This window comes from Euprymna scolopes, chromosome 1 (genome assembly GCF_053919585.1).
Source record: "Euprymna scolopes isolate OS-2025 chromosome 1, ASM5391958v1, whole genome shotgun sequence".
In the NCBI taxonomy this organism is placed as follows: domain Eukaryota; kingdom Metazoa; phylum Mollusca; class Cephalopoda; order Sepiida; family Sepiolidae; genus Euprymna; species Euprymna scolopes.
Window position 1 is genome coordinate 1,976,339 of NC_136482.1, and position 18,340 is coordinate 1,994,678.

General features: G+C 34.0%; 1 protein-coding gene across 1 annotated transcript in view; it reads left to right on the forward strand.

Moving 5' to 3' along the window:
* LOC145244699 (dynein axonemal heavy chain 3-like) overlaps positions 1–18,340 on the forward strand; it is a 382,877-nt gene that overhangs the window by 191,067 nt on the left and 173,470 nt on the right. The window contains exons 31-34 of the mRNA XM_080107154.1: positions 532–675; positions 4,273–4,437; positions 15,856–15,990; positions 17,453–17,540. Coding sequence (XP_079963280.1) covers positions 532–675; positions 4,273–4,437; positions 15,856–15,990; positions 17,453–17,540 — 532 coding nt within the window. The remainder of the gene's footprint in view (positions 1–531; positions 676–4,272; positions 4,438–15,855; positions 15,991–17,452; positions 17,541–18,340) is intronic.

The window sequence follows — 18,340 nt, forward strand, 5'->3', positions numbered from 1 at the left end:
GCCCAAACCAAGTGATCGAAACACTCGATCATTTTGGACCGTAAATCCTTGGAAAACAGAAAGATCGACGAGCTGACAGTTTTTATAAAAGAAACAACGAGCAATAAATGTTGATTAGAAGTCACTCAGAAAATATACCACGGACTCAACAGTAAAAGTCCGTATTCGTTATTCCTGTCACGGAAATTCCAATCCATGAAATACAGCGCCTATTTCTTGTTAGTTTCAGTGTTGCTTTTGAAACAATAAAAACAGTAAAAATGAAAGAAAAATCATTTTTTTTTGTTCTAACACGTTGTGTACTAATTCGGTTCTTAGTGATCCTCAAGGAAATAGATATTTCAACATTTTCTTTTGACCTAATCATCTCGGGGTCACACAGAATTCAATGATGTAAATTTTGTTAATGTATTTTCTGTAGTTTCTGAGTTTTAGACGTACAGAGTGACGAAAATAATATGCTCTTTTATATGATAGATCTTCATCTATTATCTATTTTATGTATATTTGTTTGTTTTGCTTGTTTTGTAGTTATCTTCCCAGCACCACTATGACTACGGAATGAGGGCAGTGAAGTCTGTGCTGACCGCAGTGGACAACCTAAAAATCAAATATCCAGATCAACGAGAAGACCTTCTAGTTCTAAGATCTATTAAAGATGTCAACTTACCAAAGGTTTTTTTAAAATATTTTTCTTCACTTATAATAGAATACGGCGTGACTCCCCTCAACAAATGGCACCCATTCTGGCATTCAACTATATCTGTTGCAAATAAACTTGTCCGCCAAGCTTCAGCCATAATTGTCCGAAAGTTTCTCTTTTACTGCTCTTCAATGTATCGGAAACACATAAATAAAAGGTGTGAATTTGAATGGGCTTCGCACTCACCGGACCATAACCACCCATGTTTTTATCTGTCGAGTTATCTCAAATATAATATCTTTCAAAACAATTTCCAACTTATTCCTGAATTAAAGAGGAACATCACAGCCACAAACTGAACAGTATCAAAAGAAACAATGTGTCAGAGTTATTTGCAGTTTGCGTCGTAATCAGATGTTCTTTACTTATATAAGTGTGATTACCCCAAATGCTATCTATGGGGTTATTTATAAAATTCATAATCTCTTTTGTAATCCAATCATATCTAGAACAAATAAATTGACTTTTACAGTTATATAGACGGGGGTGTTTAAAACATCGATAGATATATTTAGGTTTGTGTGTGTATACATAGCTGTATATATATATATATATATATATATATATATATATATATATATATATATATATATATATAGCCAGTAGAGTTTAGTTTCCTAGAAGTACATCCAATGAAACAACACGTGTCTACCAAAATAGTGCTCAATGAATGAACAGAGCAGGTATATTAATTTTATTTATACAAACATTTATGGCTACATATGTGCATACATGTTTCTGTAATCACCCACGTTGGGGGATTACGTCTTCAGGCCAAGAACTACCTTCAAAAGACTTTTGAAGGTAGTTCTTGGCCTGAAGACGTAATCCCCCAACGTGGGTGATTACAGAAACATGTATGCACATATGTAGCCATAAATGTTTGTATAAATAAAATTAATATATATATATATATATATATATATATATATATATGTATATCGATTCTCTAGTGGTTATGTCAACATGTGTATAACATTTAAGTGATTGTTCACAAGACATATACAGAGTGCAAAACATTGAAGAGGACAATACCTTCTAGTCCGATAGATTCCATTCAGCCGGTTCTTGGTTCACCTGTTTGGAATAAAGCTCTTCAACTTCTCTAAAGAAAAAGGTATACACAGAAGTCATCAGTAAAATAATAACGTTCGCACCGGAATATTCAGATCAGCGAGAAGACCTAAGTGTTTATTTGTGCGTTTATCCTAAAATTAATGTCTGTCGAAACAATTGCGAAATTATTCATGGACTGAAGAGGACCAACACAACTTTAAGCATGGTATGGACAAGAAATAAATGTTTCAGAATCATTTGCACGTCGGATGCAAGTTTGTTTATCATTGGCTAATAATAAAACAAAGATTATTGGATATTAATTACTGAAACTTAATGGACAAGTCAAACGTTGACAGAAGTATATTTATACCGAATATAGTTTGATTGCAAGAAAAAGACTTTGAATTTTATTCACGATACAATGGGTGGCACTTTTGACAGGGTCACTTTTGGCAGGGCCACTTTTGGCAGGGTTATAATATAGTGCTTTTCTAAAGAGGAGTTTTATGGGTGACAATTTTGGAGGTGTGTGGAGGTTATCCTGTGTGTTTATTATTAATGATAGTATAAACCAATCCCAGGAACTATACGTTATTAATACCAGACCTTATAAGTACGGATGGTCAAAAAAAACAAAAAAAACTTATAGTTCCTTCATTTTTTGAACACAAACCCAGTATAATATAGCAATAGGAAGAATAGATGTGTAGGCTATAACATATTTATTTAAATAACTCGTGTAAATAGGAAAGCAGAAAAAGTAGTGAGAATCGAGATGAAACCGGGAGTTGAAGCAGAAACGGATAGAAATAATTACTGACTAGCAGTGACAATGGGAGTGTGTGTGAATAGAATGTAAAATGCAGTTTTTAATACGTGACACCATGGACAGAGTCCGTAAATATCACAGAAACAGTAAAAAAAAAAAAAAAAAATACAAGAAATCTCACCGCCGTAATGTTATAATACTTCAACAGAATGTGCTCCGATGAACTCACTGCATTTGTATCTATTTGATGTAAATACCCACGACTAACCCGAATATACGATTATCTAAATGTAATGTGAACAAACATCTCACTTCTATCTATAACTTAGAATTTCCTATAAATCTGACCCCAAGTTCACAGTTGCCTCTTACGTCTTAGTTATTTGAGGGAGAGTGAATAAAATAAAAAGTAATGAATAGAAAAACATTGCAAAATCAACAAGAGAAGAAGACTAGAAAGAGGCCGCACACGGTGTTAAAGGTGAGGATGAGGTTACTACTCAGTATCCTATGCTACAACCAGTATAGGTGGAAGGCATTTGTCGTATTGTAGTATTATATTAACATGCCGGGCCAACGCCGAAGAACCTGGTCGATTATTATTATTAGAAAAATAAAACAATTAGATTTGGAAAAATTGTGGATTTACAGCTTGGAATGTTTAGTCAGGAATTTAACTCAGAAATAAACAAAGTTGATTTAGGAATTTTAAAGTAGATTGGAATTTTATTAGTTAAGTAAACAAGGAGTTAGCTTTCATGAATAACACGTGATTTGGTCTGCTTTCTGACGGAGATACACATAGCTAGTTAGTCAGCAGAGATCAAGTTGAAGAGGTAGCATTAGAAGCAGAAGGAGGAACCAGTGAAAATGTAGAAAGAGACTCAGCGTGCCAAACTTCGACAAGACGAATAAAATCAGTATAAAATATAACTTGTCGTTATGAGGTTATTTCGGGGTTTGGCATAATAAGAAGGTACGTGGTTCTTTTGCTCTGAGACAAGCTGACATATATGTTATCGTTTGATTGTAAGAAAGCTGGCTATAAAAGCTTAAATGTCACATTTATTAACTACGTGTATTTGTGAAGCAGTGGCCGCACACACGCATACACAACAGAAGAACATTTTAACCATTAGACGTCATGCTCTTTATATACAGTCATTATACACCTCTTTGTATAACAATTGGACTTTGTATGGAGTTTGTGGACGAACTGCATTGTTAGCCTCTGAGCTCGCTCCATCGATACTAACTCGAACAAAATAGGAGGATGAAACCTAGATGCTATACTCTAGAATGATTCGTACCAGAGACATTAATTATAAACTGTTTTTCATAGTAAATAAATGCATGCTATTGGACTGTTGAGCATCGTTTTCATATGAATCAGATGATTAGTGTCCCCGATATCTTTCTAGTTAGAATCCTTTTTAGAAAGACATGAGTACTTATGAAAGTAACTACGTAAAGATTGCCAACATCCATAAGCGACAGTGTTTCTGTTAAACGAATTGGATTCGAAATTGTCACACCCACGGTGTCAGTTCGTGTCATTAACCACTTAGCCACTGGTAGAATACAGAAGAGATTGAGAACAATTTAGTGTTCTTTTGGCCAGTCGTAACTGTAAACATGTTTTCTTTTCTTCTTTTTTTATTTAAATACAAACAAATGCATGTCGTGACTGCACTGTTTTTAACTTTTATGTTTCTGTAATTTTCCTCTTAATTTCTCACAGTTCCTCCCGCATGACATTACACTCTTCGAGGGGATCATTTCCGACTTGTTTCCGGGACTAGAATTACCAAAATCAAAATATGGAGCCCTGGTGACGGCGTTGCAGGAAAATATGACGAGGCTAAACTTAAAAGCTGTTCCGTTGTATATGGATAAGATCACACAGGTAAGAAAATGTTTTACGTGGAAAATTTCATGAATTAAATTTTGAATTGGTCTTTAAAAGAATTTTGAATTGGTCTTTAAAAGAATTTTGAATTGGTCTTTAAAAGAATTTTGAATTGGTCTTTAAAAGACAAACTTCGCGCGAATCTTCCGCATCTTCAGTTCCTCACAAATAATTGTGATATCAAACTGTGTACGTATTGTCTCTATAGACACACAGCGGTGCTTATCGATGAAATTCTTTATTTGGCCAATCATCTCTGGTGTTTTGACTTCCTTACTCCACCCATACCTTTCAGCATCTACCACAGAGATCGTTCGTGTTGATATGATATCAATTACGGATTTCTGTGTGTGCTGTGTTAACACATATAAATAACAGTTAATCAATACAGTATCACAGTGGGTCCATACATTGTTCTCCTTTGTTTTGGTTCTGGTAATGCTGCAAAGGAATTTCTTTCTCTTAAAAAAAGACACGAATCATAGTTTATATATATATATATATATATATATATATATATATATATATATATATATATATATATATATGTGTGTGTGTGTGTGTGTGTGTGTGTGTCTGTGTGTCTGTGTGTGTGCATGTATGTAATTCTTGGTTCGTTCAAAATCGATAAAACCGTATTTCTACATTACCAATTTAATTGAAATTTTCAGAAAATCTATCTGTAAAGTAAAGGAATGTTTTTATGTTATTAAAATAATTTAACATTGCGAATTATAAAAATATTAAATAAAATAAAAATATTTTTCGTAACTGCGAGACTGTCCGCCATTTCATTTCTGGTAGAAATGAACCTTTCACGTGCACCACGCGTTGACGACTTTCGAATTACAACATTTAACTATCTACTTAATATATAAGTAAAAAAACAAAAAACAAAAAACAAAAAAATCATTCCCTATTTTTTAAATGATATATATTTTTTGTACTTTAACCTTACAATCGAATAAAAAAAAAACGGCACTAGTGCCGAGAGTGATCCGGATGTAAATAATAACGTTTAACTTAAATAAAATAATTTAAAAAGCCATTCTTAACATGGAGAGAGGAGCGTGTTTTGTACATATTCTATACTTCAACCTTACAATTGAATAAAAAAAACATATCATAAAACTTTAATTAATCTTGGAAATACGATTTAACAAATACCGCGGATCGGTAGCACTAGCACCATTTGTTTATCTTAATTTTTTAGTTTTAAAAGCTTTCCTGGCGAAGCCTACCTAAAATAAATTTGTCTAATTCTTAATTTCTTATGTTATTGAAAAAAAAATAGCATCACGGAATTTTGATAAAATTTTCCCTTAAGGCCCGTCTCACATTCGTATATAACAAAATACTTTTTTGGGTGGCCGTTGAGTTCCATGGCGACCAACAGACTTATCCGCTCATGTAAATTAAAAATGTTTGTAAGTGAGAAATCATCAATAAACGGTTTAGTTACTTTTTTTTTTTAAAAAATAATTCATGAAAAGAGTTACGCTAACGTAAGTACGTGAGAAATTATTAATACATGTTTAGTAACTTTTTGCTTTTATTATTCTTAAAGAGTAAAACTTTTTTATTCATGAAAAGAGTTAAGCCAACGTAAATAAATAAATGTTTGTACATGTGACAAATTATTAATAAATGGTTTAGTTACTTTTTAAAAATTATTCACGAAAAGAGTTAAGCCAACGTAAGTAATGTTTCTAAAAGTGCGAAAGGCAATGTAAGTAAATAAATAAAAATGTTACGTGCGCTTTAAGGGAACGACCATTAAATAATTCTGCGGGTCGCCATGGAACTCAACGTCCAAGGAGTACGAAAAACAGTTTTCATGATATGAAGAAATTTCTTTTTCGAAAAGTGAGTGATCACTTTTCCATATAAATTTAGCTTAAAATGAGCACCCACTTTCTGGCCACCTGAAGAAGGGAGCATTTATTTTCGTGTTTATTTGCTTAAAGGTTTTTTGACAAGGCAGTTTGGTACGCGAGTGCATATTTAACAGCCTTCGTTTATGCTTGCGTGTAGCGTAAACAAAGGCTACGTCTGTGAAATAGAAAATAGTCCCAGAGTTCAGGGGTTAATACCATGCAAAAGAAATCAAACAAAAAGCTCTCTAGCGAAGAAACACACAGAAAAATAAAAAAATAGCATCCATTTTTTTCTATCGAATTCATTTGCTGTTTTTATTAAAAACTATTTTACCCCGGATTTTTGATAAAATTTTGCATTAAGGGCCGTATGTCTAACGTTCGTATATAACAAAAACTTTTTTTTTTGTAGATTTCGGTGTGCTAAAAACGAATCTGCAAACCGTTTCCTTCGCAAAAAAATAGTTTTTATGGTATGAAGAAATTACTTTTTCGAGAAGTAGGCGATCACTTTTCCATGTAAATTTAACTTAAAATGAGCACCCACTTTCTAGCCACCTGAGAGAGGCGGGATTTTTTTCCATGTTTATTGGCTAAACAGCTTTCGTTTATGCTCGCGCGTAGCGTAAACGAAGACTACGGCTGTGAAATGAAAAATAGTCCCAGAGTTCAGCATTCAAAAGAAATCAAACAAAAAACTTTTTAGCCAAGAAACACACAGAAAAATGCCCCTGTCTCAGGTGGCCAGAAAGTGGTACTCATTCTAAGTTAAATTATAATTGAAAGGTGATCCACTTTTCGAAAAAGTAATTTCTTCATATCATGGAAACTTTCTTCTTGCGACGGAAACGGTTTGCAGATTCATTTTTAGCACACCGAAATCTACAATAAAATATTTCGTGATATACGAACGTGAGACGGGCCTTAAAGTAAAATAATATCGGATTTTTTGGGGGCTATTTGCCGTTTAAGTGTACAAATATCCTCAAACCAGATACTCACTAAAAGGGACTCTTAAAAGTCGTCATCTGTATCGAGCAAAAGTTAAAACCATCGATTATATGTCAGCCTACGTCACAGTAACATATATTGAGTGAGTTCATAACAGTATTTTGTGGGTGTGTTTTTTTTAGTTTAAACTCATTTTCTCAAAATTTCCCCAAACTTAACATGTTCGATACAGTCTGCCGCCATTTGTATTTTTCAAATGTACCGATAAACACTGCATGTTTTTGAACTGATTAACCGTTATACATTACATAAAAACACTAAAATCTTATCCAGTTAGGTAGAACACTTACTTTTCTTGCCTTTGATAACATTTATTTGTTATATATTCATTTTTTGACAACTTCTTTGTATCTGTGTTTAGTAATACAAACCCTTTTCATTTAATGTAACGTCGGCTCGAAAAACAGTGTTTATCGGTGTATTTGAAAGATACAAATGGTGGCGGACACTGTTGATTACTTTAAGTTAGAGAAAGTGAGGTAAAACTAAAAAACTATACAAAATACTGTCAGAAACCCACCGATTATGTCAGCCTATTCCATGGTTAAATATATTCGGTGGGTGTCTGACACTATCTTGTATAGTTTTTAGTTTTCAACTTACTTTCCCAAACTTAACATATTCAACAGAGTCCGCGACCATTTCTGTTTTCGAGCCGATTAAACATTTTACATTACATAAAAACACTAAACAATTATCCAGTTGGGTAGAAACGTAACTTACCTTACCTTTGCTTTCATTTATTTGTTTTTGGACAACTTTCTGAAATCTGTGTAAAGTAACCCCCACCCAAATATTAATAACTAACTCACATTTTTGTATACAGAAAACAAAAACAAAAAAACAAAAACAAGTTTAGCGTTTCGACATTTTTGCTACGTTCGGCTTCATCCACTGATTGTTGGTCGAGCCCAAACCATGATTGACGGAAACTCCCGAGGATCCAGATCAAATTCTACAAGAGTAGCATTTTTTTTTCATTTTCGCCTTCTTTTTCACTTTTTGGAGTGGATTGCTGTACTAAGAATATAAGACACATGCATTTTCTCTTTTTATTAGATTTTTTCATTACACCAAATTGAGCCGCTGCAACGCGTGGCAGGGTGCATCTAGGATATATATATATATATATATATATATATATATATATATATATATATATAAGCTGAATGTGTGTGTGCGTGTGTGTGTGTGCCTGGTCACGAATAGGCTCCTATATGGTCGACTATTTTAAAAAACTGATTGCATATAATGATAGAAGATGTATTGAGACACAGGAATAGGTATGTTTGATCTGGCAGAACGGTGGTTCATTAAAATTGTGGTGTCTGCGTACGCAGCCGGTCCACAAAGTATGGAAATATAAAATTAAAAAAAAAAAAACGTTTACAAGTGTTTTTGATATAGATGTACATAATAATACTTTGGCAAGTATGTTTTAACTTAAATAGGGAAGTATAACAAAATTGTGGGGTCTGCGTTCGCACCTGGCCTCCATGGAATGGAAATAGTGACACACTTTAATAAAGACTTTTCATATCTATCTGTGTAAGTATACTTTGATAATTATGTTTCAGTTTGAAGAAATATGGTATAATAAAATTATGGGGTGTTCGTTCGCGCCCGACCTCCATAGAATATAAATATGTCACAAAGTTTAACAAGGTTTTTTAATATAGATCCACAGAATATTGTGATAAGTGTTTCAGTGTGAACAGGTATGGTACAATAAATTATGGGGTTTATCTATTTTTTTTTCTTTCATCATATTTTGCTTTGGTTTTGATACCCCCAAATTCAACCCAAATTTACAACCCTTCCTTTTCATAACCTATCATACTTTCATAAATCAGAGTCCATTTTCTGTAGGTTGTTTTTGAATCCAGTCAACGACGGGTACTTTTGCTAGTATATATATATATATATATATATATATATATATATATATATATATATATATATATGTTAATATATATATATATATATATATATATATATACTAGCAAAAGTACCCGTCGTTGACTGGATTCAAAAACATATATATATATATATATATATATATATATATATATATATATATATATATGAGCTATTTATTTCGTATAGATCCCATTCGAGGTTTGCATGCTTATTGTATATTACATTTCTATCTATCTTGACGTTCCAGAGACCGTCTAATTCCGCGACAGAAAGTGTCAATTCTCTAACTCGACTTCTAACTTATTAACGTGTATGTATATAAACTATCCATTTGTTCAATGCTCTTTGATAGCAGAAATCAATCTTATTGTTATTCTAAATCAAGTTTATATCGAAACTAGCCTACCATCAATGATTCCGAATTCTATTACGGTTTAAAACATAATCGTTTTATCTGTCCGAACAGATATTGAACATTCTCTCTGCATATTTCGTATTCAGAAGCATTTACATTTCGATGAAAACGATAATAATAGTAATCGCTTCGGTGACTTGGTGATATCCGGGGGTGCTAATATACTACAACATGAGCGAATACAGGCGTCACTATGAACACATGTTCATGCAAAATGGTGAATACATGACTTTTGATATTTTCAACACCGCTGCTACATCATCTACTTCAATGTACGGTAAAAACAAAGTTATGGATTGTTTTTTAATTGTTTAATTCCGGTGACCTGAGCATTCAGCATCATCATTAAACGATCGCGTTTACAGCTAGCATATCACCTCTTTTTGCAAATCACCTCTAAAAAACAATATTTTTCCCATAAAACAATAATTCATTAACACGAAGTTTAGCTTTTATTATTGTTTTGAAAATTTGTAACAATTGCTTAACACTGTGATTCATTAATTTATATTTAAATAAATAAATAAATAAATTAATTAATTAATATATATAATGCTCATCTAAAAAATAAATAAATTCCAATTAAGGAATAATATATATACTGTGATTCGTAGATTAATAATTCAGTTTAGTTAACATTTTGATACGTGCTATTCGAAGTCTAGTACGTTATAGAAATTAAACGTTTTCCGCAGTGCCACTATCTCTATGCCATACTCGACATTTATTACATAAGGACCATATTTAGGTAAACTATTTATTCACTGTTTTTTTACATTATAGAAACGTCGAGTCCATCTGCTGGTAGATTCTATTATCCAACTTTCTATAATCAACTGATTGACCTATGTAAGCAAAAGTCATGTGGTTTTATTGTGGGACCAGAAAAAATCATTAAAAATTCGTCTGCGGGGTCAGCATAACATTACAATGAACTGCTGATTTATGTTCAATTTATTCATGAATCGCGGACATATTTATTTGTTGGTATTTATTAAACAGGTCGAAACCGGTTAATTGGTGACCCAGGGTGATTTCTAAGATTTGGATATCCAACACATTGCGACAAGGACATTTACAAAGTATAACCATTGCATATTTAAGCATTGCATTTATAATAAATAGCTAATTAGCATAAAGTATAGAACTGATATTATATATAAAGTATATATATAACTGATATTTATAATTAACAACCGCTCCATATCGGCAAGAGGTGACTACCCATATATATATATATATATATATATATATATATATATATATATATATATATATATGAGCGAGATAAGACACAGATTAAAATCCGATGAATCTGATATACTGTGCCAACACCCAAAAAGAATCTAGATTAAATATACCAAAACGCATTCAACACACCAACGAATACGGCCACCCCGTATACCTTTCGGAATATCAATAAGGAGCAACCATGCATCTTTGTTATATGGGATTACTGCCTTCTCCCCTGGACCAATATTCTTCCTAATTGGAAAGAAAATCCGGGAGGACATTATACTCCTTCCAATAATGGACTGCCCAGGTTGTATGAAATTTCCTCTTCCAATAATTATTTTCATATAACTATCATTCACCACCCAAAAAACTATTTTCAATATTTGTGCTGAAAAGCAAAATACGTGCCTTTTCACAGCTGAACATTTCCTCTGATGAGCCATTATAAAAAATCCATGGATTAAGGAAATTAATATAAATTCTTTTTGTCAAACAATAAATCCTTAACTCGAATATGTGTCTATATTTTGATTTTCAGAATTTAATTTTAACAACTAAATTTATATATATATTTGTAGTTATCGACATACAGTCCTGTTTCGTTGTATCACAACTCGTCAGTGCCACTTGACTAACACGTCTCCCAAGCCAAGTATTGAACCTAGACCCGTCGCGCTAACAGTCGGCAGTTCTACAACTCGACCACGAAAGCGATGCACGCAAATAATCTTGTTGAATGTCTATTTTAAACAAAAATCTGTCCACCACTTTTATAGTGCTCAAACCGCTTGTTTATAGACAAACAAACAGCGAGCTTTGCATGTTCCCTCTAAAGAAGACCGAGTGATCAGTCGAAAATTTTGTGCTCTTGGAGAAAACGTTTTCGTTTTTTTGAAAGACTTTTTGTATTCCTATACGTCAACAGATAGGAAATAAATACAGAAAATTTATAAACATTTATACATTTTTTATATTGATTTTTTTTACATGGAGGCCCGGAAGCCACTCGGAGATAAGGGTTATTGCGTGTACAGTAATCACTGAGATAGTATCGTAGTAATCATTAGTATTGGATATTTGATAGGGTGTCTTACTTAAGAGGGCGGTTTGTCAGGAATTTTTTTATGTTGGACTTGAAGACATCCAAGTTGTAGTCAGGTGGGAAGCAGGCAAACGGAAGAGAGTTCCACAGGCGTGCACTTCTAAGAAAGAAGCTCTGCTCATGGAATCTGCGTTTTGATTTAGGCACAGATAAAGAGTGGGGGAAATTAATGATAGTAGTTTCAGCCAGACGGGTGTGTTTTGTAAAAGATTGGCGAGGGGGGACCAGAGATTGGAACTCAGACGAGCACTTGCCATGGAAATAACGATAAAACAAAGACAGGCTCGCAACGTCTCTTCTGTGGGAGAAAGGCTGCAGGGAAGAGAAAAGGCATCCCCCACTAAGCCACGAAGTCTATTTTGTACTCTGTCAAGGCAGGATAGGCTGTTTTTAGCAGCTCCTGCCCATATGTGGCAGCGGTACTATATCATTGGACGTACTTGGCTTTTATACACATAGAGAATTGCTTCAGTAGTGAGATATCTTCTGGAGCAGTAGAAGGATCCCACCATTTTCCCAGCGTCCTTGGCAACAGACCTGATGTACGTGTTCCATTTCAGATCAGAAGTAAAGGTCAAACCCAGAAGTTTGTCAAAACATGGAGCCTCCCCAAGACAAGAGCCATCCATTTCAATTGATGCCAGATGGGGACCAGAGCGCTGATGATGTAAAGATAGAAGCTTGGTTTTGGATGCATTAAAAGTAACCAACCACCTCTTCCCCCCACAGATTATTTGTTTATAGTGGTGAAGGCTTTGTATCCAATCAACAACATTTATTGGTATTACTTTTAATTTTTGTCGCTGCAAATGGCTGCCACAAGACAGAGCATACAGTAGACCTTAGATTTTCATATCAGAGTTTTCCTTCTCATTGATGCATGTCTTAACGGAGAATATATATATATATATATATATATATATATATATATATATATATATATATATATATATATATATATCTTTATTCGATTGGCAAAATTTTAGAATAATTATAAAGTGAACCATCGCGTAAATTCAATCAACGAAAAGCGCTTTGGGTGTATTTTAACGATCGTTTTTAATCGACTTATTTATTTTATTGAATTGTACATATAACTTGGCCCATTATATATATATATATTTTTTTTTTTCTTTTCCTCACCTCGGTTTCCATTTTTTTTTTAGTTGATTTAATTTACGCGATGGTTCACTTCTTTATAATATATATATATATATATATATATATATATATATATATATATATATATATATATTGGGAATGCTAGGATCTATATTACCGCACCGAGTCGTAGAAATTTCCATTAATTCACTGGGAAAGATGCACCCCAGTCTCAGTTAAGACATGCATCAATGAGAAGGAAAACTCTGATATGAAAATCTACGGTCTACTGTATGCTCTGTCTTGTGGCAGCCATTTGCAGCGACAAAAATTAAAAGTAATACCAATAAGTGTTGTTGATTGGATACAAAGACTTCACCACTATAAACAAATAATCTGTGGGGATTTTCGGAACAGCTTAAATAATTAACCAAGCTATAGTTCATCACCTTACAGCTGGTAAACTTCTGACTGACCATAAATATGGATTTAGGCAAGCCCGTTCCATAGCAGATATCCTAACTATAATCTCAGAACGTATATACCATTCACTGGACAACGTAGGGGGGTAGAGCGGTAGCTCTAGATATATCTAAGGCTTTTGATAGGGTATGTCATTAAGGTCTTCTCAGGAAAATCAGATCATACGGTATCACTGGAGAAATACTTAAGATAATTAAATACTTTTAAGTAAGACAAAAAATCCAGGTTGTCCTCGACGATTGTACATCTAAACAATATGATATAAATGAGCGATTACCTCAGGGATCTATCCTTGGACCTCTATTATTCCTAATATTCATAAATGACATTCCTGACAAAATTGTCTCTGAGATGAGTATATGTGCTGATGACACCACGCTCTATAATAGACATGAGAGGAAAACAAATGAACACATACCTAAAGAAATGTCAGACACTCTAGAGGAAGACCTCCAATCCGTAGTGGAATGGGGACAAAAATAGATAGTCAAATTTAATGCTGTCAAGACTAAACTGGTTTCCTTTAATAATTGCATGAAACTTTCTCTACCACCAATAGCAATGGCCAAAGACTCCTTACTTGAAAGTAATTCTTTTAAAGTCCTCGGCCTAACATTCACAGGAAACATGAGTTGGAACAGTCACATTGAAAGCATTGCCAGGACCGCTGCGAGGAATATAGGCTCTCTCTATCGTGCTAGAAAATTACTAACGACTGAAAGTATCCTGTACATCTATAAGGCCACAATTCACCTGTTTATGGAGTACTATTGTCATATTTGGGCTGGTGCATCTGCTACTAGTCTCTCGCTCCTAGACAATGTTCAAAAGAGAGTTGTCAACCTGATAGGTCCCGACCTGTCATCTAAGCTTCAGCTTCTGTCCCATCGACAAAATGTTTCATCCCTCTGTCTGTTTTACAAGTATTTTAATGGTGAATGCTCCGAGGAACTGCAAACACTTGTGCTTTCTCGACGTAAATACTCCCGACAAATCCGACAAGCAGCTAAATCCCACTTCTACACAGTAGAGATTCCTAGATGTAAAAGAGCTTTCTACTCCAGGAATTTCTTCCCCAGAACTGCTAGACTTTGGAACTCCCTTCCGGGATTCTGCTTTCCCAACTATACTGACATGCAGAAGTTCAAGTGCAATGTGAACAGGCATCTTGTTGCCCAACTCCCTACATAGTACAGCTGTAGCTTATTTTCCTGATAGTAGCCCTCTACACCAAAGTGGCAATGTGCCTTGTTTGGGGTGAAAAATGTAATAATAAAAAAAACCCTCGTACGCCGAAATCAGCCCATGAGAGCGGAGCTCGTAAATGATCGTAACAAATGTCCATTTTAAATAAATATTCGCCCACTGCTTTTACAGTGCACGAACTGCTTGCTTTTTTCTACAAACAAACAGCGAGCCTTCTTTATAGCCAATTATTTGCCAAAGAGAGGAGCTTAAAATATATGTAGTCATCCCCATACAGTACTGTTTCGTTGTATCACAACTCACCAATGCGTCTAGATTAGCGCCTCTCCTAACCAAGGTCTGAATCTACAACCATAGCGTTGATCTATATATATATATATATATACATATATATATATATATATATATATATATATATATATATATATATACACGCAAAGTGATTTAAATGGTACTAAATAAATGTTTACTTGTTGTACTGATATGCAGAAGTTTAAATGTAAGGTAAAACAACATCTTGTTAATTTTTCCTATGCATGGTCCCAAATAGTAGCCACTTATGGCCAAGTGGCGATATACCTTGTTAGAGGTGAACATGGTGTAAAAAAATATTCAAAAACAAGAAATATTGTAGCACTTTCAGTTGAATTAAGTGGGTCAATTTAGCTCTTATGCATAGATCATCATATAATGATTAGATCACTCTGACTGACGTAAAAAACATTCAAAAACAAAATGCTTAATTTCAACGTTATTTTACGCGATTAATGGTAAGCGACTGGATATGGTCTTTGCTAATCAACCCAGAGATGGCTTGTCTTACCGGGTTCGAGTCAATCGACCGGTGTTAATCGTGACACCCTGCACTGAAGATTCTTTAAAGGATTAAACACTAGTGTCTGTAGGTATTTAATTATTATAGTAAATAATTATATATATGTATTTTTTTACAACCATTATGTATAAACATTTAGTTGTAAAAATAGACGCACTATTTAATTCTAAAACAAACTAGAAATTTATTTTTCTGAATTTATATATTTTTATATTATTTTTTTTTTCAGATTTACGATATGATTCTCGTTCGCCATGGGTTGATGATCGTCGGTGACCCGGTCGCTGGTAAAAGCACGGCATTTAAACTCTTAGCTGACTCCCTTGGAGATCTCCATCGTCAAAATTGTATGGATGAATTTCCAGTCAGTATCTTAAAATGTATTTTTGTTTTATTTATTTGTTTTATACCTCTTAAGACGCACCAAGCTTGTTTAGATTGTGTAATACCCACGGTAAACGATTAGTTGCATACAAGTTGTTATTTTACTCACTGTTTTACTCAGAGTTCGGGGAAATATAAAGTCCATAGTTTCTCACCGTTATCAGTTATTACATCTTCATTTAACAATCTGCACAGACGTGAGTAGGGGAGTAGGGGAGTACACCAGCAAAAATGCGCCACCCAGCGCTATCCCATTAAATGAAAACCTATGGGAAAAATCTCCACGTGATACTAAGCTGTGTATAGTCTGATGTCCCTTATATTTCATACAAGTGTTAGTGGCAGATTAATAAAATCATGCATATAAACGGCGGGGGGTGGGGATGGGGGTGAATGGATAACACGGATTTGAAGACAAAAGTATATTTCGTATATAATCTTTTCTTTTTGTTTTTCATAAAAAGGAGAGAAAAAGGGAAGACAGAAATGAATAATAGAAATGACGTTCATGATGAGGAGAAATGAGTTACACAAAGTTCTTGATTATCGGATGTCGAGTTCTCGTGGCTACAAAAAGAAATACGAGTCACCATGTTACATCTTCAAAGAAGGAAAAATAAAAAAAGAAATGACTGATAGAAATCACGATAATGATGAGAAATGAGAGTCACGACGTGGAATGATGTGCGCTACTTATAAAGTAATTCAAAGTTCAAATCACAATTTCAGAAGAAAAGAACAGTTCAACACGTTCTTCAAACAAGTGATAAAATATTCCAATTAAACCAATCTATTCCCTTATTGTATATCCAGATGAGTTGTTCGATTCCGAAGTACATAACAGCATGTAGACTTCCTTGAGTGTGTTGGACACTGAATGCTCGAGTAATATGGCCTTATGTCTTCCTTTGATGGTCGGATTCCAGATGCTCGAATAATACGACCTTATAATTCACGTATGTCGTATTCACGATGTTCGAATAATAAGGATAAACTGATCTTGAATTCCGTCCTCGTGAAGAGACACGCACAGTCCGAGAAAGGTGCACATATGTTCCGCTCATATCTTTCAGAAATACAATTTCCGATTTAAAGTCAGCGTTTTAATCTCTTAAACGACTCATTGAGCCAATAAGAAAAGTTAATTGCTTTTCTCCCTTCACCAGCGCCTTTTATCGGCAGTTGACTTAAATCTTTGCAGTTCCCTCATGTCAAGGGTGACTCAAGAGTGATTTTTCATTTTGACGATTTCTCACTCACATGTGACCCTAGCATCCAAAACGAAAGTGTTTAGCCTGGGGATTCCTAATGAGAATGAAACATAAACGTTTCTGTGTAACTTTCTTGCTATAAATAAATTTTATTTATGTACATAAGATATTATTTTACAAATATGTATGAAACGGTAATACTTATCAATATTTTATATATTCTTGTTTTAGGTTGAATATCGAATTATCAACCCCAAAGCTATAACTATGGGTCAGCTATACGGGAAGTTTGATCCAATCTCTCATGAATGGACCGATGGTAAGGGTCATCACCAAACTTAAGAAATGTATTTTAAATTTGGATGTATTTGGACAGACAGAATGGCAATGTCTCTTATTTCTTTCACACACACACACACACACACACACACACACACACACACACACACACACACACACACACACACACACATATATTCTTTCAACAAGATATCTGGTGGCATGCCGAGTTGGGAAACAATCGCATAAAAATAAATTGAGAGGGAAGCAAAAAACCCGTTGATAAAAAACGAAACGATGTGCAGATAAAACTGAAGATGATAAAAATTGTCCAATTAATTTGAATAATAGAAACATGCCTGATTTTAAAAATTCCAAACTGTAAAAAGTGTTTGTTATTTTGCAAAACTTCCGTATTTTTATAGAGTACCGATGATCCATTGCACTACTTATCTTTTCTTTTATAGTTTCATGTATTTATGTTATCTTCGGCGGGTGTTCACAGTAAACGGCCAGAGAGTATTCAACGACCGCGATATCCGAATGTTGCATTTGCACTAACGGTGACCGCGCCCCCTAAAGAAAGCTCAACTTTAATTTCTTTAAAGGAGTTTATGTCTATAATAAATGATTGTTAACAATTATTTTTAGACTTACTGACACGAATGTTTTATTCTTACGCAATCATCAGTGCAGAATGAATTTATAGCGCTCAAGAGATTTGAAGCCTTCCTTAGTCTTGTGGTCTACAAAATCTCAACTGCACTGAACTTCCTGTATTTATGATTGCGTAATCATGAAACACTAATTGTAAATCTTTATTAAAATATTATATATGTG